The sequence below is a fragment of the Sceloporus undulatus genome, chromosome 6 (assembly GCF_019175285.1).
Source record: "Sceloporus undulatus isolate JIND9_A2432 ecotype Alabama chromosome 6, SceUnd_v1.1, whole genome shotgun sequence".
Lineage (NCBI taxonomy): Eukaryota > Metazoa > Chordata > Lepidosauria > Squamata > Phrynosomatidae > Sceloporus > Sceloporus undulatus.
The window spans coordinates 44232578-44257129 of NC_056527.1; the positions used below are offsets into that span (position 1 = coordinate 44232578).

The 24552-nt window shown below is 40.7% G+C and overlaps 1 protein-coding gene across 2 annotated transcripts in view; it reads left to right on the forward strand.

The window, feature by feature from the left end:
* The window catches only part of WIPF3 (WAS/WASL interacting protein family member 3), a 53427-nt gene that overhangs the window by 21436 nt on the left and 7439 nt on the right, over positions 1-24552 (forward strand). The window contains exons 1-4 of one of the 2 annotated variants that reach the window (XM_042471513.1): positions 15166-15293; positions 19510-19642; positions 21071-21202; positions 22954-23718. In XM_042471513.1, the coding sequence (XP_042327447.1) occupies positions 15273-15293; positions 19510-19642; positions 21071-21202; positions 22954-23718 (1051 nt within the window). In that variant the 5' untranslated portion in view covers positions 15166-15272. Of the gene's footprint in view, positions 1-15165; positions 15294-19509; positions 19643-21070; positions 21203-22953; positions 23719-24552 lie in introns of those variants that run through there. The other variant, XM_042471512.1, reaches the window with a different exon arrangement.

Below are 24552 nucleotides of genomic sequence, written 5' to 3' on the forward strand. Positions count from 1 at the left end.
CATTGAAAGGAGGAAGAGTACTGCAGGAGCCCAAGGAGAGGAAGCCAGAAGAGACGAGCAAGGAGGATTGTATAAAGAAGACAGCGGGAGCAGAGTAAGACTAGAAGAGGAGACAAAGGCAGAACTAAAGAATTTTATAAGATGCACACAAGGAAGGCAAAAGAAATGAGTCAGCAAAGAAGGCCATCATTTGAAGGGAACCCTAGACCATCAGACCAAATGGCAATTTTAGAAGAATTGAAAACCTTGTATAATGATATGAAAGAAGACATCCAAGCACTGAAAAGAGATATGAAAGAAATGAGGAAGGAAATTAAACAAGAGATACGTCAAGAGATTAGGACTGAATTAAAGGACATTAAGGAAACTTTAGGTAAGGCAACAGAAGACATCAGACAGATGGAATTAAAGGTAGAAAAAATTGAGGAAAAAACAAACAAAGTGAACAAGAAAGTTTTAGAAATAGAGAAGAAACATGAAAAAGACCTGGATGAGCGAGCCCTCCAAGATTTGAAACAAAGGGAAAACTGCATTAAGATTAGGGGATTAAAAGAAAAGGAAGATGAAGATTTATACGAATACTTAGTCCCTAGACTGGCAGAGTATGTGGGGGCTGAACAAGAGCACTTTCAATGGGAAATCAGTAAAATATTCAGAATAAATTCAAAAATAGCCAGACAGAAGAAATTACCGAGAGACGTGGTAATTTATTTTACCCGTAAAAAAATCAGAGATGAAATTATACAACTTAATTACGAACATAGCCTAGAGGTAGAAGGAAAAGAATTAATTATCTATAAGGACATTCCATTAAGAATTTTGAAGAAACGGAACGAGTACAGACCACTGATAACGCTACTGAAAAATAACGATATCATATACAGATGGGATAGACTAGAAGGCGTGATATTTAAATACAAAGCAGAGACTTTTAGAATAAACTCGATCTGGAAAATGAAAGATTTCATCAAAAAATATAGAGGAGAAATGGAAAAAAGAAACGACCCACCACAAGAAGAAAAAGATAAAGACAACAAAGACAATCAGCCAGAGGCAGAAGAAGAAGAGAGCAAGGAGGAGGAGGAAGGAGAGATCTAGAGAATAAGGTACTATTAGATCAACTAACATAAATAAATAAATAAAATTAAGGGAGTAAAATGGATAAAATGAAAGTATTATCATGGAATGTAGGGGGTATGAACTCTCCACCTCCATACTTTCTGACAGACCTTGAGACTAACCAGAAGTAATTTTGTTCTGTCTGGATTAAGCCTCTGCTTGTTCATTTGAATCCTGTCTATAACTGACAGTGAACATTGGTAGAAGGTGGAAAAAGGAGAGATGTGTATGTCATCACCATATGGGTGACATATTGGTGACACTGAACCTCCAAACACTCAACAGTTTCACATATATGGGGAACAATACCAAACCCTGAGGGACTCCACAAGCCATACAGTTGAACAGAAAACCCCCAACACAACCTGCTGAGTTTACCCCTTCAAGAATGAGCAGAACCACAGTAAAACAGTGCCCCAGTCCTATCCCAGATAGGCAGCCCAGATGGATACCACAATGATGGTATTGAAAACCACTGAGAGTTCCAGAAGAACCAAGAGGGACATTGTCCCCTTGCCCAGTTCCCAGAGCAGTCATTTACCACATCAACTAAACATGCCTCAGACCCATAGCCAGGCCTGAAACTAGATTGAAAAAGATCTGTTTAATTGAAGACTGCAAGGCACATTGTTTAAGAGTTTTTGGAGTTTACGTGAACAACAACATTTATTAGGTTTATAATACTTTTTGAACAGCTACCTCTTCAGTCTTTCGATGAGCAAACCGCTCTTAAATTTTCCTCCATTATTTAAAACAATTTTTATATTGTCAAGTTGTTTTTCTATCCACTTGTAATGCTTTTTCATATTTATTTTTAGCTTGCGCTGTGTTCTTAACAGTAGCAGCATTTGATCTGATTTATTCCTCGCAGCAGTGCTCAAATTCTCTTTAAAGTAGGTTGTGTATGTTTTTCTGGCAAACAGTGGGGCAAATGCAGCCTGGGGGTCTCATGTTGTCCCACTTCTGTGTTTTGTGGTGCTTTACCCTGGACTGTCCTTTTTCTGGCCAAATACAAATAAGGTGAATTAACTCTCCTGGAAACTGCCACAAGGGGCAATTCACTTTCTAAACTGGCTACATGGTCCTATTGCTCTGTTTAATGTCTAACAATGCACATTTTTCAAGGCCAGAGGTGAACTTCAGATCACTTCTGAGAGAAATGGATTTGAATCAAACACATAAGATTTAATAAAAGAGTTAGAAACACATGAATAAAATAGAAATTGTGTTAGACTATATAAACGTATACTATAATTAAATTACATATATAGATAATATGAAACTACATATATACATGTATATTATTATAATCAATATATCTATTCTAATAGGATTGAGTAAAGCTCAGCTGAGGCCCTTTAACTGAAAGGGAATTTTATAAAAATATATAAGTTAGTAAAAGAAAGAGTTTTTAGATAAGCTTTTTATAACACTGTTATTTATTAAATATTAAATATATTATTTTATAAGAATAAAGGGGGGTTATATTGTTGATAATAAATAAGATACACTTATAAAATATGCTGGACTTAGTTATTTTAAATAGTATTTTTGTCTCTGTTAAGATTATCAAAATGGCTAAGTGTTCTGTTTAATAAATAAACAAATAAACAAATAAATAAGACTGCACCTGGAAGTCAAGGACAACTTTGCAAAAGAAGAGGCAAAACAGTTTTTGGAGCCAACTGATAAGAGAACTCCATCCTCATTAAATGCCAAGATATCCCCTTTTGAGCATGCGTAATGGGGGGTGATGAATATTAGAACACACCTATGAATCTATAATGGCTAATTTAAATGGTCATGAGATGTATGATGAGATATGTTATGGGTGGAGTTTTTACATACTTAAAAAGGTGGTCTTAAAATTGATCACATGTCTAGATCTGGCCAATAAAAAATGAGATAGAAATATTATAACAGAAAATGTGTTATAAATACTGTGTGAAACCTCAGCCTCTTGCCTGAGACACCCTTTCTTGCAAGAGTGTAACTAATAAATTGGAAATGCTGCTTCACTTGTTTTGTCCTGATTCATTTGATTTTGTACTTTGGTACTTAGAAAAATCTGTATCTCACAACTTCCAGTTTGCTTGCAGTCCAGAAGTGTTCTAGAAATGAAAAAGCATGGCCCTTGGACTTGTTGGATTTGGGAGCTGCAGTCCAAAACATATTGAAAGGCACTAGATCAGGGAATGATACTGTGGGTGTATAGCTGTGAAAAAGCTGATATGTTTGCATTCCAAATGTTGTGGCTTTGGTACAGTATATGCTAGTAACTTTGGCCCAAACATCAGAATCAAGTCGTTGCAAAGAAGATACTATTTCCTTACCGCTTCTGGTGTAGAGCATCATCTGTGTGTGTGTTGTGTGCCTTTCAAATTGTTTTTGACTTATGGTGACCCTAGGTGAACCTATCATGGAGTTTTCTTAGCAAGATTGTTCAGAGGAAGTTTGCCATTGCCTTTCTCTGAGGCTGAGAGGGCATGACTTGCCCAAGGTCACTCAGTGGGTTTCATAGCCAAGCTGGGAACTGAACCTAGGCTACAGTGTTGTAGTCCAACATTCAGGCCACTGTGCCACACTGGCTCTAGAGCAGCAGTTCACAGGGGTCCCCTAAGACCTTCGTAAAACACATATTTCTGATGGTTTTAGGAACCGAGACACTGCAATTTTATGCTTGGGGGTCAACATGAGGAACTGTATTAAAGGGTGCATTAAAGAAGATTAAACTGCATTAGGAAGATTGAGAACCACTGCTCTAGTGCCTTATAATAACAGTAACTGACCCAGTAACTGCTGTTATGCAGTGTTGTCTGTTATTTTGTCATGGAATGGACAGCAGTAGGATTACATATTTGCACCATAATTTTTCTCAAAACAGGGCTATGCTTACAAAGGAACACAGAAAGCTGCCTTATAATGAACCAGACTGTAGATCCAGATAGCTCAATGTTGTGAGAGCTTGAAAAAAGCTATTTAATTGGAATAGAATCCCCAAAATCCCCAATTGTAGTCCTAGAATTAGTTTCTCTGATTTAAAATCTGGCTTTCGAGATTTTGTTGGACTACACATCCCAGCAGCTTTAGCCAAATAGCCAAAATAAGGAATGTTGGGAGCTGCAATTCAGCAATATCTGGATTCTCACATGATTCTCACCCCATTTCTAGATTGACCTGCAATGGATTTCCAGGTTCCAAGGTGCAAACATTTCCCAGTATAGTCAAATGAATTTGGATTGAACCTGGGGGCTTTTCATGTAGTGCATGTGCACTACCATTGAGCTTCCCCATAACATAATTTTGTGTGGTAGATTTGTTTTTGTCAGAAGATAATTTCTAGGCCTTGGTGTCTGTATCTTGCACCTGCTGAAATGAGCCAGCTGTTGCTGCAGCTGCTACATATTATGTGAAGCCAAGTTCAAAACTGTAAACACAGCTGATCTTCATGTAGTCTGCACTTTCTTTCCCACAATGGTAGCAAAACTATGAATGCACAGGGTTTGTAACCCTTATTTCTGCTTTCTCTAGAAAAAGGCTGTCCTCATAATGTTCTTGTATTACTGGTGGATACACAACAGTATTGGTGCTGCTTAGGGGCATAGAATCAGATCCAGAATCTGCTTTTCTAAGGATGGATGGGCTCCATTCATAAAAAGCGTCTCTGCCTGATTTTCAAGGACTCCATACCTTCTACCATTTTGCCACAGTTCCCTAAAGATGCTCCTCTAGCTATCTAAAATGGTACACTGAGGGTTGGAGGACTTTATTGATTTATATGCAGGGGAAATCTCACCAAAATCAGACAAAAGCACTTTCCAACCACAGAAAAGAGATCCTAGGAAGACTATGGTGTTTTCTTTCCCCCTCTCTTCTGCTTGAATGTGAGGCTTTCATTGTGGTTTACAATAAGAAAGTCTTTTGACTTTGGATCTCCCTCCCTAGGGAGGCTAGGATTGCTCCCTCCTTGCTCTCCTTCTGCCAGTGAGTGAATACTTTCAAATCCCATCAGGCTTTTACAAATTGACTGTGATGTGTTTTAATGGTATACTGTTTTGTTGATTTTTTTTTAACTACTCAAGCTTTTTATAAATTCTAAATGGTTTTAACTCTATGGATTGTTTAATTTTATAAATATATATACTCTGTGTGTGTGTGTGTGTGTGTGTGTGTGTGTGTGTGTGTACAATACATACACATGCTCGCTACACTTGACAGTCCTGATAAGAAATCTGGACTTAGGATAAGAAGTTGTTTGGGGCGGGGTTACAGACCGCCAAAAAATACGTAGTGACTACATATTAGGGTTAGGGAGGTGCGGTGCTTCCGCACCCCCTAACCCTAATATTAGTCACTACGTATTTTTCGGCAGCGGCCATTCCAGACGGCCGCCGCCCATGTTTACGTCTTGGACGCATAGCATCCAGACGTGTCGTGGCGCCTATGACGTCGCGAGTGCGCCAGCGGAGCCTCACGGCGTCATAGCTGCGCCGCAGAAAGAAGCTCCATTTTGGAGCTTCTTTTTTGCTCCGTAATGGAGCCGCGCAGTTTGGCTGTAGCGGCTCCCTCACAGAGCAAACAGCGGCGGCGGCAGATCGCCGCAAAGTGGCGGTTTATAACCCGCCGAAGTTTGTTTAATTGTTTTTAAAAAGGCCCCCTTTTAATAACAATTTAATCAGTTATTAAAAAGGGCCCTTTTTAAAACGATTACAAGAACACTTCCACAATGAAAACGGAAGCGTTCCCCTTTAATAGCGCCATCCACAATTTTGTATTTTGGTCACATAATGAGAAGGCATGGATCACTAGAAAAAACAATAATGCTAGGAAAGGTAGAGGATAGAAGAAAGAGAGGAAGACCACAAACCAGATGGATAGACTCAATCGGAGGTTGTGGGCAAGGGCTTGCAGGAACTGGGCAGGGTAGTGGAGGATAGGGATTCTTGGAGATGTCTCATCCACAGGGTTGCTGTAAGTCGGAATCGACTTGAGTGAAGTAACAACAACAACAAATAATATTTAAAGTGCTATATATTGATCTACTGAAGAAAAGTTGATAGGACTCTTACACAGGTTGAATCCAAAATATTCCAAAATTCAGAATTGTCCACATGGGTGGCTGAGATAGCGTCACCATCACTTTCTGATGGTTCAGTGTACACAAACTTTTTCGTGCACAAAATTATTTAAAACACTGTGTATAAAATTACCTTTAGGCTACGTGTATAAGGTGTATACAAAATATAAGTGAATTTCATGTTAATACTTCAGCCCCATCCCAAAAAATATCTCATTATGTATATGCAAATATTCCAGAATCTGAAAAGAAAATCCCAAATCCAAAACTCTTTGGGTACCAAGCATTTAAAATAAGAGAGACTTCACCTGTAGAATGACTTCTGTCACTTTCAAATAAAAACACCTCCTTACATGTAACAGAAAGTCTGGCATCTCCATTGTAGGTGTGAAAAATAATGAGAGAGGTATTATTACCATTTTTAACTTTGGAACATCACACAGAAAATTACATAAAGTGCTTTGTGCAGGCTGTGTTCATTTTTTTTAAAAAAAATCTTTTAACCTTTATTTTTCACTTGGCTGTAAAATTGTATACTTGAATCCCACGGTAACTTGTCTGGAAAATTACTGTGAGTTCCTGTATTTTTAGAGTGGGTGTTCTATTATTCTGTCTGATCAGTGCTGTAATATGAGATGATCTTCTTGAAGACATCCTGCAGGCAGATGGTGGTAAGGACTCAAATAATTGGGAAGATACTTATGATCATACTCTAGTGTAGTCTTTCAAACATTGGAGGGTGCTGTCTTGCTTTGAAAAGATGGAAATAATTAATGCTTTTCTAAAACAGCACCAGCTTGCATTGCAATAACGTTGAACAAGACCTTCCTTTTAAGAAGAAAAATGTAAACAGGGACAAGATGCTGAGTGGCAAAGGCAAACAAGCATGGAGGGAGCTAAATTTATTTTCTTTGCAGACATGGACAAAGTCAGAATATGTCCAAATGTCAGACACTGGGAAGACCCTAGAGACAGAGTTTGGAAATTTTACTTTTTTCTGACATCTAATCCTCAGAAACCTCCACACAGCTCGGACACTTCATGCTGTGAGACTCTGAAATCTTTAGACCGGGATCAAAAGTTGTACTGGCATGTGTTGGTTTTCTCTTTAAATTATAGTATTCATGGGCAGATTCCAATATATAAAAATCATATTCAAATCTATGTCTTCTTTTGTCCTCTGTCCTGCTTTGTTTGATAGCTGTTGTTGTACATGACAATAACCACAATAACAATGTCATTACTTACTTATATCCTACCTCTTTCCCAGCCTTGAGATACCAGATGGCTTAGAGAAACTAAGACAGATACAGATACAAATTTGCATAATTAAAAACATACAATTAAACTATTAATATAATTAAAAGCAATTTAAAAGCATACACATTTCTTGATGCATTTCCTTTGTTTAGGTGATGCACAAATTGGCTCTTTTAGGCAGCAGCTGTGGATAGGGAAATGGGTGTTTTGGCAAAGTCCACATTCAGTGTATGAGTTGCTCAAGCTGAGAATAAATCTCTGGGATTTGAGCTCGATGGAGTTGGGTCCTTTGCAGCAGGTGACTGAGTGCTAGTGAACACTCTTGAAACACAGAGCTGAGTCTCCTGGGCTTGAAAAAGGAGGTGGTCAGGGCTTGGAAGAGTCATACTTTGGATCATTACTACCAGCACCCTCCAGCAGCTCAATGCTGCCTTAGAGATTCCGAGAGTTGTGTTCCAGAAAAGTAATTTTTCCAGGATCTTCATATAGTGGAGTTAAGGTGCAGAGAGCACAAACTTAGGAGATTTCACATGGGTGGGCCATTGACCACTGCAGGTCCATGAGCTGTTATCTGCTCATCCCTGGTGAGGTTACACAAAAGAAAAAATAATTATAGCCAGTTGGCACACACATGGTGGCGCTCCCTGGAACATTGGCAAAAGGAATTGCCAGTCTTCCGCATCAGATAGTTTGAGATACACTGGGCTGAAAACTTTAGTTGATTAAACCGGCAAATGAATCAATTAAATATTTTCAGATCTCTATCAGCACTTTGTCAGTAAGCATGAAGGATATGCTGCTGTTCATTATTCACACATACGCTAGCCTCCACTCTGTTCCCATATGGAAATGTGAAGGGTCCCCCCCCCCTTTTTTTTAATATTTTGTATATTTTCATGTGTAAGTCTAGAAATTTTATTCAAAAAATTACCAAAAAACCCAGAGTCAACTTATCCACGGGTCAATGTAAGTACTGTACTTTAAATTTTTTTTTAAATGGAACCATCCCCTGGTGAAAGGCAAGAATGTAATTTATCCTGGAAACACTAATCTCCTTCCCCGTTCTCTCATCCATCCAGCCTTTAGTGTGAGTACAAATGGTTATGCCTGCTGGAATTTCATAAATTCTTTGACATCATTTTCCTTTGCTTCATCCTTTAGATCCTTTGTTACATGCTCCTATATTTTACCCTCGACTTATCCACAGGTCACATCACAATCCATAATTTTGGCCCCAAAACCTGTTCACAACTTGAGGCCAATTTATAGTTGAGTATATTGCAGTATACTTCCTTTTCAGCAATATAGTTCTCAAGGAAGAGAAAGAGAAAAGACTTGTAACCCAGATTTTAAGAAGGGTACTGAAAAGTTCAGAATAGCAGCATGGCTGTCCAGGGTTGAAAGGGAACTGGAGCGGTTTGCAAAGCAAATGGTCCTGTGTTTCAGCTCCTGTGTGTACTCCTGAAACATGCCTTTCCTTGACAAACTGCTTTTAAACACATACAGAGACACACATGGATCTTTGAAGTGCAGTTTAGGAAGAGCCTCACCTTCATCTGCCCAGGCTCATGATAAAACTTCTTAGTAGTCTGCGGTGAGGTGGAAAGATGTTCCCCTTCACTGTGGAGCATACAGCATTGGCTTTATACAGTTTGCTATTATATATAGCTGTGTGGTTTGCAATGTGGGCCAGAGGTGCCTAAAATTAGCACCAGTAATTATATTTTGTCATGTTAGATGAGACAAGAGCTAAAATACTCCAAGAAGAGTAGAAGGAGCATGGGTGGCAAACAGAAGACAATTCAACTGTTGACTTGCTTGATCTGCCTACACCCTACAGTGTTTGACCTTTAACAATTAATGTAGAATTTACTACATTTACTCAGACTGTACTGAGTCATTTTAAAGCTAAGGAATGATTAATTATAAAACAGCTTCCTTGTCATTCACAAAGAAAATATTGATTAATTCTGTTGCATGTACTATTTTGGTGAATGTTTGCAAAAATTCATTGCACCTTTTTCAATAAGCTGTTTGCATAAAATGTCCTATAAAACAATTGCTTGATAGCCCTTTCTTTTTAAAATTCCCTTCAATGCCTTTCTAATGTTGTGCGGAGCAAAGTCTATAAAAAACATTTTGCTGCCTGAGGCAAAACTGCCAAAGTCAAGGTGAATAATACACAAGACCAATCCAGTTATTTTAGCAGCCGAGGCAGAAAATAGCAACAGTTCTTTTCTCTGTCTTCCCGACAGTAGCAATGTGTATGCATGTGTATGTGTTTGTATATGTATCTTCAAATCACCTGTTGACTTAGGATGGCCTCATAAATTCCATAGGGGTTTCTTAGGAATAATAATAATAATAATAATAATAATAATAATAATAATAATAATAATAATATTACAGTCTAAAAAAGACAAGACACAAAAGGAGAAGGGAATGGCAGTAGGGAAGGGGAAAAGTCCAGGAAATGTGCGCTCCCTCGGAGGCCTGTTGGAGCTAGCCTGCCTTCCTCTCGCTCAAGATGGTGGATGAAGGGAGGGCTTGTCTTCTTCCAGGAATGTAAAGTCAAAGGCTTTCATGGCCAGCATCCATAGTTTTTTGTGGGTTTTTTCGGGCTATGTGGCCATGTTCCAGAAAACTCAGAATACTCAAAATACTTTACCAGTTCCTTCATCTGAAATATAGCCTTCAGCATGTGGTATTCATTGATGATCTTTCATCCAAATACTAATGGGGGCTGGCCTTGCTGAGCTTCCAAAATCAGATTGGATCTGATGCCTGCAAGACGGTAAAAGTACAATTGCAGCAAACAATTTGCTGTCCTTTCATGGCATCTCAACTTTGCTGTCTCACTCTGCCTAATGGTAGGACTGGCCCTATTGGGGAACTGCTGTGTGTTGACTTTGCAGTGGGATGAACATTACTGCCCAACATTACTTTATGGCTGTTCTGTGTAGCAATGAGCTGAATATCACTAGAATGACTTTGAGGATGGATGGTGTATATCCTCCTAACTCCCCCCCCCCACACACACACACCTTTCATGCTTCCCAAAATTTACCTTGACTTTGCAAGGCAACAGAAGACAGCAGCTTTTTCATGCAAATTCCTACGCATTTCAGGAAGTTAAGGGAGCATCAGCTGGTTGCAAAAGCAAAATGATTTAAGGCTGCAGCAACCCAGATCTCATACCATGGACAGTGCTGAGGCCATATCATCTAGAAAGTTACAGTTGTCCAGCCCCGTATTTCAGTACTACAACATGGAAGTAGTGGTTCAGCTTATTTCTAAATCATAAGTATTCAAAGGGCAGACTTTTTATTTTTATTTTTAAAAAGAAGAGGAGGAGTGACAACTGCTGTTTGTAAATAGAACTAGCCAGACGTAGCCTGTGGCACAGCCAACCAGTGCTGGTACCTAAACCAGATGGATCCATTTGTTTTTGTGTTGATTTCTGTCAATTGAACAAGATAACTATACTGTATTTAATGCTTACCTCATGCCTGAGGCTGTTAACTTCTTAGAGAAATTAGGCCAGGCCAAATATCTGTCTTCTATAGATTTGACAAAGTGTTACTGGCAGGTAAAGTTAAGACCTGAAGACAAAGAAAAAACGGCCTTTGTGACCCCAAAATGATTGTTTCAGTTTACTCAGATGCCGTTTGGGTTGCATGGAGCGGCGGCAACTTTTCAAAGACTAGTAGATTATATTTTTAGGGACTTGGGCTTTTGTGCAGCCACTTATATAGATAATATTATTATTTTTAGTGCCTCTTGGGAAGAGCGCTTGCAGCATTTAAGAGTGGTTCTAATGGCCCTACAGACAGCAGGGTTAATGGCCAACCCAAAGAAATGTGCTATTGCTTGTCGCACTGTCAAATATTTGGGACATCAAGTGGGTGAAGGAGAAATCAAACCGTTCGCCAATAAAATTGTACAGGTACAGGATTGGGTAGAACCTCGAACAAAAAAGCAAGTTTGACAATTCTTAGGTCTGGCCGGGTGCTATAGGCGGTTTATTCCCCATTTCGCACATGTGGCTGCTCCCTTAAGACTTAATTATAAAAGTAGACTGCGAAGGGTAACATGGGGCCTGGTGGAGCAAGAAGCTTTTGAGCGGATTAAAGCTTATTTGAATAGCTACTCCATCCTTCGGTCTCCTGATTTTGATGGGGCAGTGCTTACTCAAGTTTGGGATGACGGAGCGCACTCTATACTGTATTTGAGTAAAAAGCTGATAGCAGCAGAACAAAAGTACACTGCAGTGGAGTGGGAAGCCCTTGCTATTAAGTGGGCTATTGCCACATTACGTTATTACTTGTTGGGTGTCCCTTTTACTTTAGTCACGGATCATGTTCCTTTAGTGTGGCTTGCTTCTATGAGAGATTCCAATCCCTGACTGACTAAATGGTACATGCAATTACAACCTTATGCCTTTATTGTACAACATCGACAAGGTTTATTATGTGCTAATGTCAAATTTTTTTCTCGCCAGGCCACCTGGACATCGTCACGCCCTTCAACCCTCTTGGCGGGGGGGTTATGTAGCCAGGCAGGGGAGGAAGCAGAGAGGGTTGATCGGGCAGAGCCAGGGAGCAAGGAGAGAGAGGACCCAGGAGAATCCAAGGGAAGGGAGACTATGCCCCAGGGGTGGGATATAAAAGTTAAGGGACAGGTGGATGCGAGAAGGGGCGGCGAACACAGAAGACGAGGACGTGCAGAGGCGGTCATGGCAGGGCGAAGCCGAGTAATCCAAAGTCCAGGAAGAGTAGGCTGTCCGGTTACTTTGCAAGGGAGGCACAGCTTATTGAGAGTGGGACCCCATGTAGAAGTAACATTGCCTGACCCCAGGAGAGAGGGAGACTTCAGGTATCCAGAGGAGGGAGAGTGGCGGAGACAGTCCAAAGAAACTTTGAAAGGAGAGTGGTGGGACCCACGAGGTGACCAGTGGGAACAACGTCCAGGACCGAAGTTGGAGGAAAAGGCTGAGACAGAACAACTGGAAAAGTGTATGTCGGGAGGCTATACCAAGGAAGAACCCGGAGCTCAGTGAAGGAACTAGAACTTTCGGAAGTTATATGGATGTACCTTTAGTAATGTAACTGAGGGCCCATTTGTTCTCGTGATTGAGACTTAAAATGTTATTTTGGGCTGTTAATTTGAAGTAAAGTTTGGAGCATTCAGTGCCGGCTGGTGTGTTTTATTGTAACTGAAACCAAAAGTAGTTGCACATGTGCTATGGCCATGTCTCAGGGAGTTAACGCCCTGCCCACAAGAACTAATTAGCAATGATGTAAACAGAAAAGCAATGCTTTTTTGATGAATCATATAACATACGTGATAACTATCTGAAGGCAGGACCTTCTTCTGTGTATGTGTATAGTGTTACTTTTCTTAAAGATGTCTTTGTTAAAGTTGTGGGATAGGGGCTTTATCAGAAGGACCAGCAAGGGACCTAGTTCATATGCGTGAATTTATGTACATATCACTAAACTAAAATGACTTGCCACCCAGGCAAACCAGCTACATGTAGAGGCTTGTCTGATGGAAAAGTGGAGTGAGACAAATAAGCGAGTAACACTCAGAAACGAAGTGGAATAGCGGGCATCCCAAGTAACAGATTATTAGTGCCCATGATCCTGATGGCATCAGAAAGTCAGTGCTTTGAAAAATGAGATTTTGATTGATATCTTCCAGAGTCTACTATTAAGCATGACTATTCCAGGCATAGGCAATGTCACACTTCAGCTTTAATGTAAGAGAGGGAGGTGGGCTCCAGAGCCAAATAATGATTGTCAACTATGTTCAGAAAGAAGAGAGTATGGTAGGCACACCATCCTTGAATCTCCTCAGTGAACCAGATTCATCTCCACAATATCCATTCCTATGAGAATTAATAGCTCTCTGGTTCAAGCATTTATTTCAAATAACATTCAGAGATCCAGACAGATGACCCTTTCATTTTTTTTAAATTAAAATTTTATTAATACATTCTAAAACAAAACATGACAACAAACAGTACACCAAATCAACAATACAGGCAATAACCCAAGCAAGGCCCTAGATGAACCTTTCTAAAGAACTTTTAGCCTATGAAATGCATCCCTCATTCTATCTCTTTTAAAAGGAAAATTTAATAAATACACTCATTATCTAACCTGACATTCCTCATGTAAGAAATAATAGAAAATCCCCTAATGGCTGCCAAGGAAATTGAGAACCAACTGTTCACGTTCTGATTTCATAAGCTAAGGTCATGGGGTTTAATTTTATTCTCATCTACTGGGGGATTGGTGGAATTCAGTATAATGAATGATCTTCCCACATTTAAATTCTTGGCAAATGGCCAAGACGGGTTTATTTTAAAAAGAGAAAAGCAAAAAGGTATTTATTCAAAAAGCCCCATATATTTTATTTGTTCCCTGGACTCTTAAAACAGTAACTGAATTTTGAGAACAGGCACGTGCAGCAATATTTAAAAGAGCCAGTGTGGCATAGTGGTTTGAGTGTTGAGTTTATGACACTGGGAGATGAGGCTTCAAATCCCCACATGGCCATAGAATGATCTTAGGCGAGTAACATGTTCTCAGCCTCAAGAGGTAGGCAAAGACAACCCCTTCCCTGAGAACAAATCTTGCCACGAAAACATCATAAAGTTAACGTAAGTCAAAAATGGCTTGAAGGCACACAACAACAACTACAAGCTCCCAATCCCTCATTCTAAAAATCTAAATTAATAAATAGCAGCAGTAGTAGTTCGTAAGAACAAGCAGCGGTAGTAGTTTGAGTGTTAACCTAGGACTCCAGGAAACCAGGGTTCAAATCCCTAATTGGCCATGGACAAGTCACTCTCTAACCCTCAGACTAAGGCAATAGCAAATCCGCCCTGAACAAATCTGAAAACCTGTATCTCAATACAAGTCTACCTGTGGCATAGAAGGAGGGCTTTCATGCCCATCTCACTACCCGCCCAGTGAATGGTGAAGACATGAAGGAGAGCCTTCTTGCTGGCTTCTGCTAGCCTTTGGAACTCCCTCCCAAGAGAGATTTGATCTGCCCCCTCTCTGCTGTCATTTCACTGGCAGGCAGACCTTTTTGAAGATTATCACACCAGCACTTACCATGGGGTAAGCGCTGGTAAATCACCTCTAAAATGTCATTGTCTTTTATTACCTCTCATCTTAAAAGCATCTCCAGGTTTTCACACTTCTCACAACTTGATCATTCCTATTGGGCAATTGTCTGTCATAAACTGTTGCTCCTCCATGATGTTGACCCCAATAGATGTAACCTAACCCACCATATCATTAACATTTTGTCTATCTGGAGGAGAGCCCATACCCTTCAATTGTGTTGCCCAGATAATGGAAGCGCCCATTATTGCACCGACAAACAAGCCTTTTTCTCGTGACTCAATGAAAGAAAAAAAAACATAACTGGAATCCTGCATCTGTATTTAAATCTGTTATCTCTGCAGCCATATTTTGACAATTTTGCCATGATTTTCTCTTCATAATTAAATTTTCATCCAGAATTCCCTGCTTACTCTGTTCCTCCCAGTCCTACCCCCATAAATACTCTCCTTATTGACAAAAAATCTAGCCACTGTGTGGCATGTACAGATAACACAACCTGTAGTCATATGAACCCAGAAACAAAACCACAGCTGCTGTTCTAAATTTAAACCAAAGAACCTACTCCGGTCCTCTTCTAACCCCACAGCAAAGCTGCAGCAAAACCTTCTGTGGCAGTTGCTAAGAAAAATAATTTGAGGACAGGATTGAAAATCAAAATATACTTTGTTCCAATTATGTTTCTTCAGTTTTTCACAGTAAGTATTGTTTTATTCTTTTTGAGAGGAGAGAAGTAATTGGTTGTAAATTCCACTATAGCGTGGGCTGTAGCTCTGCTGATATGTGCACCATTCCGATTTCAAAAGCTAGTGGTAAATTAGTGCATTTGTGTGTATGTGTGTGAAATCTCCCAAGGCCTTTGAAGGTTCAATTATCTAGGTTAATTTATAAGAAAGTATGTTCATCAGAGCCTCTCTCTTTTGCAATAAATGTAGTCATAAGAATACAAGCTATTAATGAGATTTTACATCATCCCTCAGGAACGTTTCTGATGCCGCTGTCACCCAAGTGTGCCATCTAGAGGAGCTAACATAGAAGAAAAGAAAAATTAGCAGCTGGTGGTTTAAAACACATGCTTTCTAGACAATTGCTACTCAGAGTAGCGGCCCAGGGACCAGTAGTAGTCCCTGAGCCATTTGCTGCCAGTTCTTAGAGAATTTCCAGGGAGGAATGAAACAATTGTAGTTAATGAGCCAAATATGGTACAGGTTGAGTCACCCAGATGCAGAAATTCAAAATCCAAAGTATTCCAAAAACCAACACTTTTTTACATGGGTGGCTGAGATAGTGATACCTTTGCTTTCTGATGGTTCACTGAGCACAAACTTTGTTTTATGCACAACATTATTTAAAATATTATGTATAAAATTAACTTCAAGCTATATGTATAAGGTATATATGAAATATAAATGAATTTTGTGTTTAGACTTGAGTCTCATTTCCAAGATACCTCAATATGTACATATTTGTACATATTTTCCAAATCTGAAATCCAGAACACTTCTGGTCCCAAGCATTTTGGATAAAAGAAACACAACCAAATAATAATTTCTAGTCCTCCACATCATGGGGCTGTGGGGTTTATTTATTCATTTATTTATTTAATTTCTGTGCCACCTTTCCCCCGGAAAGGCACTCAAGGCAGCTCACAAATGGAGCCATTTAAAAACTTTACAATGTTAAAAAAAGAATTAAAATCATTTAGCTAAAAATAGTATAAAATTATGTTACAGTACAAAAGTTAAAAACATAAATAAAGCACACACCCCATACAAAAGCCATCCTTACACTCTAAGGCATGTATGATTGTTGCTGGTGGTGGAGGATTTATGTGTTTTTCAGATTTTTAGCAGGTGGTTTTTAATAATATCTTGCTTTACATATTAAATTTCCTTAGCATCTGCCATCACACATATACAAAACTCCAAAAGTGAAGCCTATTACTTCTGTGAGCCATGGCTGAGAATGACTTTTCCAAGCCCACTGGATGAGTCTAATGTTGAGGAGACATTTACCACATCACTGCACCACACTCTTATAGTGCTGCTATTCCACTTTTACTGCTCTGGCTGCCTCCTGTTGCATTCTGAGGTTTGTAGTTCAGTGAGGCTTAAGAGCTCTCTGGTTGAGAATTCTAAATGCCCCTCCTTAAACTGCAAATCCCAGATTGCAACAGAAGGAGGCCAGAGCAGTTAAAGTGGAATAGCAGCTATAAGTATGTTGTGCAGTCATTTGGTTAGACCCACATCCCATGAAACCCAATCCACCTCACTCTTCAGACTGCCCCAGTGTTGCCATGGTACATAGGCCTGTGCTAGTCAGGTGAGAGAAAAGCAACCGGTCCTCTTTTACACTGAGACACAAGATAGCAATCAGGAAAGAGCATCAGTGGCATCAGAACTGTCACTGCTTTTGAGACATTCATTAAGGTTATTGTTGTGTGCCTTCGAGTAATTTCTGAATTATGACAGCCCTAAGGTAACCGTATCATGGGGTTTTCTAGGCAAGATTTGTTCAGATTGCCCTTGCTATCCTCTGAGGCTGGGGTCACCAAGTGGGTTTCCATGGCCAAGTGGGGATTTGAATCCTGCTCTCCCAGTATCCTAGTCCAAGTTCAAACCCTACACTACAAAGGCTCATTCAAGTGAGTACTGTCTGCAAAACAGAGATGTCCAGGACCTAAAGACAAGGGTGGGTAGGGCAAGTGTAGCCTTTCAGATGTTGGGCTGTAACTCTCATCATTTGGCTATGCTTAATTCCACTGCTGCTGTAGAGCCAGCATGGTTTGGTGGTTTGAGCATTGGACTATGGGCATGGAGAGACCAGGATTTGAATCCGTACTTGGCTGTGGAAACCTGCTCTGAACAAATCTTGTCAAGAAAACCCCGTGATAGGTTTGTCATAGGGTTCCTATCACTTGGAAACAACTTGAAAGGCCATAACAACAAGCTGAGAATCTGAACAAAAGTGAGATGACTTACCATATGGGTGCCTGTCTTTGGGTGTATGATATGAAGAGTGTTTATTAAGTGCTAATGATCTTTAAGAGTAAATGGGATATGCAACCACTCAGAAGAATCAAGAATATGGAGGTTATTTCAGAATGAATAGATAAGCTATAGAGGTCTGCATTCACCAGTAGTTGTAAACGGAAAGAAAGAGAACTGCTTCCTTTTTTTCCCTTTGCTAATCCAAAGATCACTGCTTATTTTCTAGAATGCATGTGGGCATGGACTAATGGAGTTGTTTAAACATTAAATGATGTGGCTTGTCAAACCTTCTGACCAGGATACCCCATTCCATGTGTGTGCTGCTTGTGACAGTTGTGATAGAAACATTCATGGGCACCATGATGCCAATGAAGATGTTCTTAAGAACATTGGTAATACAGAGAAGCATGGAAAGTATTATGTGTGCTAAAGTAATCATCCAGTTCTTAACTTTGGTGATGAAGTATGGTTACATAGGTGAATTTGAGATGATGGATGTCCACAGAGCTGGAACAATCTGTGGAATGTCAAGCATCTTAAGGTGCCCTGCTACTTTAGTAGTTCTAAATTAGAATACTTACTGAGGTTATAGCACTTTTCTATTTGCAAACTTGCATTTCCATTTATCTTCCAAGAACTTATTTATTTTCCCTTGCTTACGGTGCTTATGTGCCACTGTGTAGCAAAAACGTCTATGGCCAGATCTCAAGAAACAGGCCACAATGGCAACAATAACAAGCAAGATGCTTTAAATAGAAAAGATTAAAAGTGTTGAGGAAAATAAATAAAAATAAATATTATTAATTGTAACAATATTAATACTTATATTCAGTGTAATATTTATATAACAATTATATTCATTTAATTATTTGCAAATTTATAATTTATTAATGATTTTGAAATGTTTGATTATTGTTATAATATGTTATGTCATGATTCCACTTGGCTGATTTGGAAATATTAAAAAATACAGAATTTGTCTGCTAGAAATTTAACTGCTTGCAGCCACAATTGTTCACATTATTTCAGTTGTACAAGTTCTGTACTAATTGCCTTTTTGTCTCCAGGCCTATTCAAGGTGCCTTCAAACTTTTTCTGATTTATAGCAACCCTAAGCCAAGGTTTGCTTGGCAGTATTTGGAGGTTTGACTTTGCCTTCTTCTGAGGCTATGACAGTATGACTTGTCCAAGGTCACCCAGTGGGTTTCTATGGCTGAACAGGGATTCAAACTTTGGTCTCGCGGTGTTGTGGTCCAACTCTCAAACCACACTGGCCCTCTCAAGGTGTTAGTGCTTACCTATAAAGCTCAGCACAGCATGATGTCAAAATACCTGAAGGAAGACCTCTTCTGATAGCATTGGGCTCATATCTTAAGACCTGCAGAAGTCTTATTCAATTATGCTTTCCTTATCAGAAGTGTAGTGTGTAGCTGCAGAGGAAAGGGTTTTCTCAGAAGAGGCACTGCAGCTTGACTAGACCCTCTTTAAAACATTTTTGGCAAGTTGAGATATTTTGGTCTATCTAGGCTACGCCATGATTCAGGCTGTTCAATGAGTTTGATTTGCTGTCTTCAAGTATGGTTGTTTGATGTTAGTTTTGTGTATTGTTGCATAAGACTTTGTTATAAGTCACCCTGGAATCTAATTTAGTCAAAGACACATTAGAAATATCTTAAAACCATAAATAATAAATCCAGTAACATGGGGCATGTGGGTAATCCAGAAGGCTCTGCATAGACTGAACGATCTTGGATATATTTAAACTTTGCTTTGTGCTCTTCTTTCCTGTGCATCAAACAGAATAACAATCACGGGTGGCAATCAAAGACCATGTGGTTTTGTCTGCATTCACTTTCTCCCCGTGCACCTTTTATTTGCATCCTTTGTTGAACATGCGAGTCTCAGTGTCTGCTCTTTCTGACAGGCCAACACAGAGCCGCCGAAGCTGAAAAGGGAGGATTCAAAAAGCCGGAGTGCTTTGCTACACGAGATCCAGAGAGGGACTCGGCTAAGGAGAGTAACACAGATCAATGACCGAAGTGCACCACAGATTGAAAGTGAGTCTTCAGCATCTGAGAATTCTCAAAGCAGTGGGAACACAACCATTTTTAGGTTGAAATCCTTCTGAGTAGAGAACTGTTTTTGAAAATTTATTTTTGGCTTAGTTACAAAATTTGAGAAATCACCCTGTAAATAAGCCACTCATATTTGTCATGAAAACTACTTATTTAGGCCTGTGCAACCAGTTCTACTCTTTTCTCTAAGGATCCGTCATACCACCCCAAACACACCCAGTCTCATCTGATTTGGGAAGCTAAGCAAAGTCAAGACTGCTTAGCACTTACTGTATATGTCAGATCACCAGGGGATACCAGGAAACTCTAGGCAGTGCTAAGAAAGCATCTTGCTTGGAGAAATACTGCTTTCAGGCAGAGTTGACAATACAGGATAGATAGGCCATTGTCTTAGTCTATAGGAAGCTTCTTATGTTCTTATCATCTAAGCTTCTCCTCTAAATAGAGTGTTTTTTAGTGTGTTGTGAAACCATCCCCATGGAGAAACAGTTATAATAGATGCACTAGATGAAGCTGTATGGATTCCACTGTATGGATTCCATTGACAAAAATTAATCAAGGACATCCTTAAACCATACCTTTATTTCTTTGGGGGAGCTGCAACTCTATTCAGAACAGATGAATTTGTTTAGCTGTTGGATACAGTTGCCACTTACCCACATAACCCCATCTTGTCAGGATCCTATTGCATTTTATTTGCCCTCATCCATCCTGTCACTGAGTTTGGACACTGGTTCAAATCATATCTCCCCTCCAAAATTTGATATAGAAGATGCAGAAAGAAATTGATACCATCCTCTACTGAAGATAGTGCTGCAGCAATAGTCCCATTCTTTGGCTGCAATCCTGTATGGTCCTGTGTAGCTTAGTAGTTCAGTATGCAGAACTAAGCTGCAACTTGTCATTCAGTGACTACTAGACCTACAATAGAGTCATTATATCCCCCACCTCCATGGCCATTCTGTGTGGGGAGAGTGATGTGGAATAGGAGAGGTGTTTGACTGTGTCCTCATCGTCAGAGGCAAAATGATTACTTTCTCCATTGAGATCTGCTGAGGTCCTCCATAGGTCTTGATAAATGAGGGAATGATCTCACATCTGGCTACAGAGACATAACCAGATGCTATGCCAAGACTCCACCACTTTCCCCAGATATGAAATGGCTGTGTGGACAGTACTCACTTGTGTGGGGAGGGTGGCAGGGACTCTACAAGATGTTCAGGGTGGCTTTGGTTGGTGCAGAGGTAGGAAGGGAATACAAACCTCGGCATCAACCAAAAGAGACATACATAGTCATGTCTGCATATGCCAGTAACACAGGATGTCAGCCATTATATGCAAAAGGAAGTACAGAATTTAAAAATGCCAGAAACCTTGGTTGAAATAACACTTTTTTAAAATTATCTTAAGACTCCAGGAGAAGGACAAGCAAAGATGGTGGAAGCTCAGGAAGTGGCAGAAATGATGTAACTCAGGCACTGGGGAACCTTTTTGCAGAAGGATTTCCTGTTCTGAAACCAGTAGGCCAAAGAGACTTGACAGGTAAAAATATTTTGTTGTTACTGGAGCCTCAATAAACATATCAAGTGTAAGGTCCCAACGTGTAAGTTGGAAAACCTGAAATCCATCCTAACAAGAAAATAAAACAGAATAAAAACACTTGAATAGATACAAGGAGCTTGAAACTGCAGTCACGAAAGTATTAGAGACATCTACAAATATGAGGTGTCACCACAGAAAAGTCCCTGTTGGGTTATTACCCATCTTGTTTTAGAGGGGACCAAGGCATATGAGGCCAGTGTTATTATTATTAACATTTATTTAGAAAGCGCTGTAAATTTACACAGTGCTGTACATATAATCTTTTTAAATAGACGGTTAATATGGTTAATATGGGAGCAGGGGGTCACTCTGCTACCAAGCCATGTTTTGTTACAACAAAAACAGAGGACCTGAACACCCTAAAGGCACTAGATCCCTTTTGATCTTGGAAGCTAAGCAGGTCAGCGCTGGTTAGTACTTGGATGGGAGATCACCAACGAATGTCCATTTCAGAGGTAGGTACTGGCAAATCCACCTCTGAGTATTCCTTGCCTAAGAAAACACTATAAAGTCCCCATAAGTTGACAGATGACTTGAAGGCACATACAACACAAACACATATCAAAGAAGCCCATTGAATTTTGCTTGAACTCAACTGACAGCCAGCACAGCAGGTTTAAAACTGGCACAGTATGCCTATGTCCAGTCATAATTAACAATTATGCTGCTCTGTTTTATGCTAGCTGAACAGTCTTGAAAGGCTAGCTGAACAATCTTCATAGGCAACCCCATGTATAATGCATTGAAGTAATCAGTCCTGGCTATCACATGAGAGAGAGAGAGAGAGAGAGAGAGAGAGAGAGAGAGAGAGAGAGGTACTTATCTGATTCAGGCATTAGAACAGGAGGGGTAGGGAACTGTGTATCCCCCTGACTTCCCGGCAGGGCCCTTAACACATAACCAGAGCAAGGAAGCACCACAAAAGGTTTTTTAGGAGAGTCACTCATCTCATTTGGCAAATACCACAACAAGAGAGCAGTCAGTGAAGTTCTCTGGAGCAGCTATTCCCCCTTCCCAATATATGACAGGAATGGGTCAATAGCAGTGGCACTTGAAGGGCATTGTGGTGACAACTGGGGACATAGTGATGGCATTTGAGGTGGATTGCCTGTCCTTACTGCTTGTACACCACTGCTAGTCTAAAAGAGATGTTATCAATGCCTACAGCAAAGTGTGTTCAAGTATAAATAATGTTCTGTATTGTCATAGTATAGTAAAGAGAAGAATGGGGACATGCATCAAATATGACCAATTAGGCCAACTGTGCTGGATAGAGGGTAACAACACCTGAACTGAAGCCTAGCCAGGTTGCAGGATCTGCTCCAGGGTTTCTCTCTTAAAACAATTCAGTATTCACTGAGATGCACATGAATTATTGAGTGACAGCTGCCTTTGCCCTGCTTGCTGGGAAATGCCTGAGTCACTCCTGCTGGCACACAGGCTTCCTTAAATGTGAGTCTTTTGTATTGGAAAGGCAGGTGGTCAGGCAAGAAAGCAATGGAAATTTATGACAGGGAAACAAGATCTCCATTTATGAAGAATCCAAGGTCAAGCAGGGGGCACCCTTTTCCATTTTCTTTGTTTACTTTTGATGGATTTAACCACTGGGTGAATAATTTGTACTGTTATACGAGTAGATGGATTAATTTGGTGCCTCACCTCCTAAAGCTTTTGGTTGATTTCCTCATCAGGTAGGACTGGGAAGCCATGTGCCATACGAACATCTCTGCCACCAAAGCCTCTGGACTCACAGAACAATAATGGGAAAGCCAATGGGAACTTTCACACTGAACCCGAGAGCCCAAAGCCAACAGATCAGTCAGAGGAATCAAAGGCTCAGCGACCTATGCCTGCTCGTCCCAGCATCCCAGCTCCTCCTCCACCCCCACCATTGCCACCACCTTCCTCCAGCAAACCCTCCCTCATCTTCCCTCCACCTCCACCTCTTCCCCCTCCTCTAGCTGAAAGTCCTGACAAACCCACCTCCCCAACCATAGCTGCTGTTGCTTCACTTTCTCAGAATGAGAAGCCTCCTAAAACTCAACCATCCCCTATGCATGTGCCGCCACCACCTCCACCACCTCCCTTACCTCTAGCACCACCTTGTGGGCTCTCAGGCAGAACAAATGATTGCTCTTCCTCCCAGCCTGACCTCAGAACCAGTCCTCCTCAGATGCCGCCACCACCACCTCCTCCTCCTCCTCCTCCTCCTCCTCCAGTGCCTCCTCTGTCCACCTTTTCCTCACACAAAACATCTTTGTCATCTCCGTCTTCGCCAACCTCTAACAGTTCCTTGAGTGGCAACAGTGACACTGCCCCTCCACTGCCCCCTAAGTCACTGTTTGTGCAGTCCCAGTTGGAGAAGTCTAACATTCAGTCACTGCCTCTTCCTCCTGCCCCTCCGGTCACGCAGCAAGCTGCAGTAATACAAAGAAGGAGACAAGGAAGAGGTGCTGGTAAGAAGAATTATGCTCTTTAGAGCCTGTTCCCACTAGGGGATACACCGCGTTCTGAATCGATTTCAATAGGCAGCGTGCCCATTAGGATTCGGTTTAAACCTAGAACGGTTCTAGAGCAACCCGGAATCGTTCCCACTAGAAATCGAATCCAGAAGCGGGATAAAATTCAAATCCGCGTTTTCCTCATTTAACGCGTGTTAAAAAAAACACTAGGGTCCTGCCTAGTGTTTTTCCTTTGATTCGCGTTAGGAACTGGATTATTTAGATGGAAACGATATCGTTTCAATCGGGCTAGAAGGATGGGAGGAGCTGACTGTGATGGGGGCTGTCCTTGGGGGAGTTGCCCTTTCTGTCCCCATCCGTCGTGGCTGTCGCCATTTTTTCTTCCCTCACCCCTTTGTCTGCTGTGGTCTTTCAATAAGAGATAAGGATTATTTTTATTTTTTATTTTAATGGTTTACAGGCGCTTAATCTCTTCAGCGCTTTAAGCGCCTGAAGTCTCGGCTGCTCAAGCGCCTGCATCTGCAAAGGACTACAAGGCTTCTCCCGGTGGATTGCAACCTTCCCTCTGTGTGGGGAGAGCCCATTTCTAACGGAGGAGAGGCAAGAAGGGAAGGCTAAGAGGCATTCCCTGCCCGCTTGGGCTCTGATCTCGCCCAGGCAGGGAAGGGAAGGCTCCTCACGAGGAGGCATCTGATCTCGCCCAACTCTCAGATTCTAAGGTCTATCCACCTAGCCTCTGTTTTAGCTTGGAACTAGGGTCCCCTTTCTCTGCCTCCTTCTGCCATGCAGGAACTCCCTAATCAAAGGGCTCAAGCAGAGGCTGGGTGG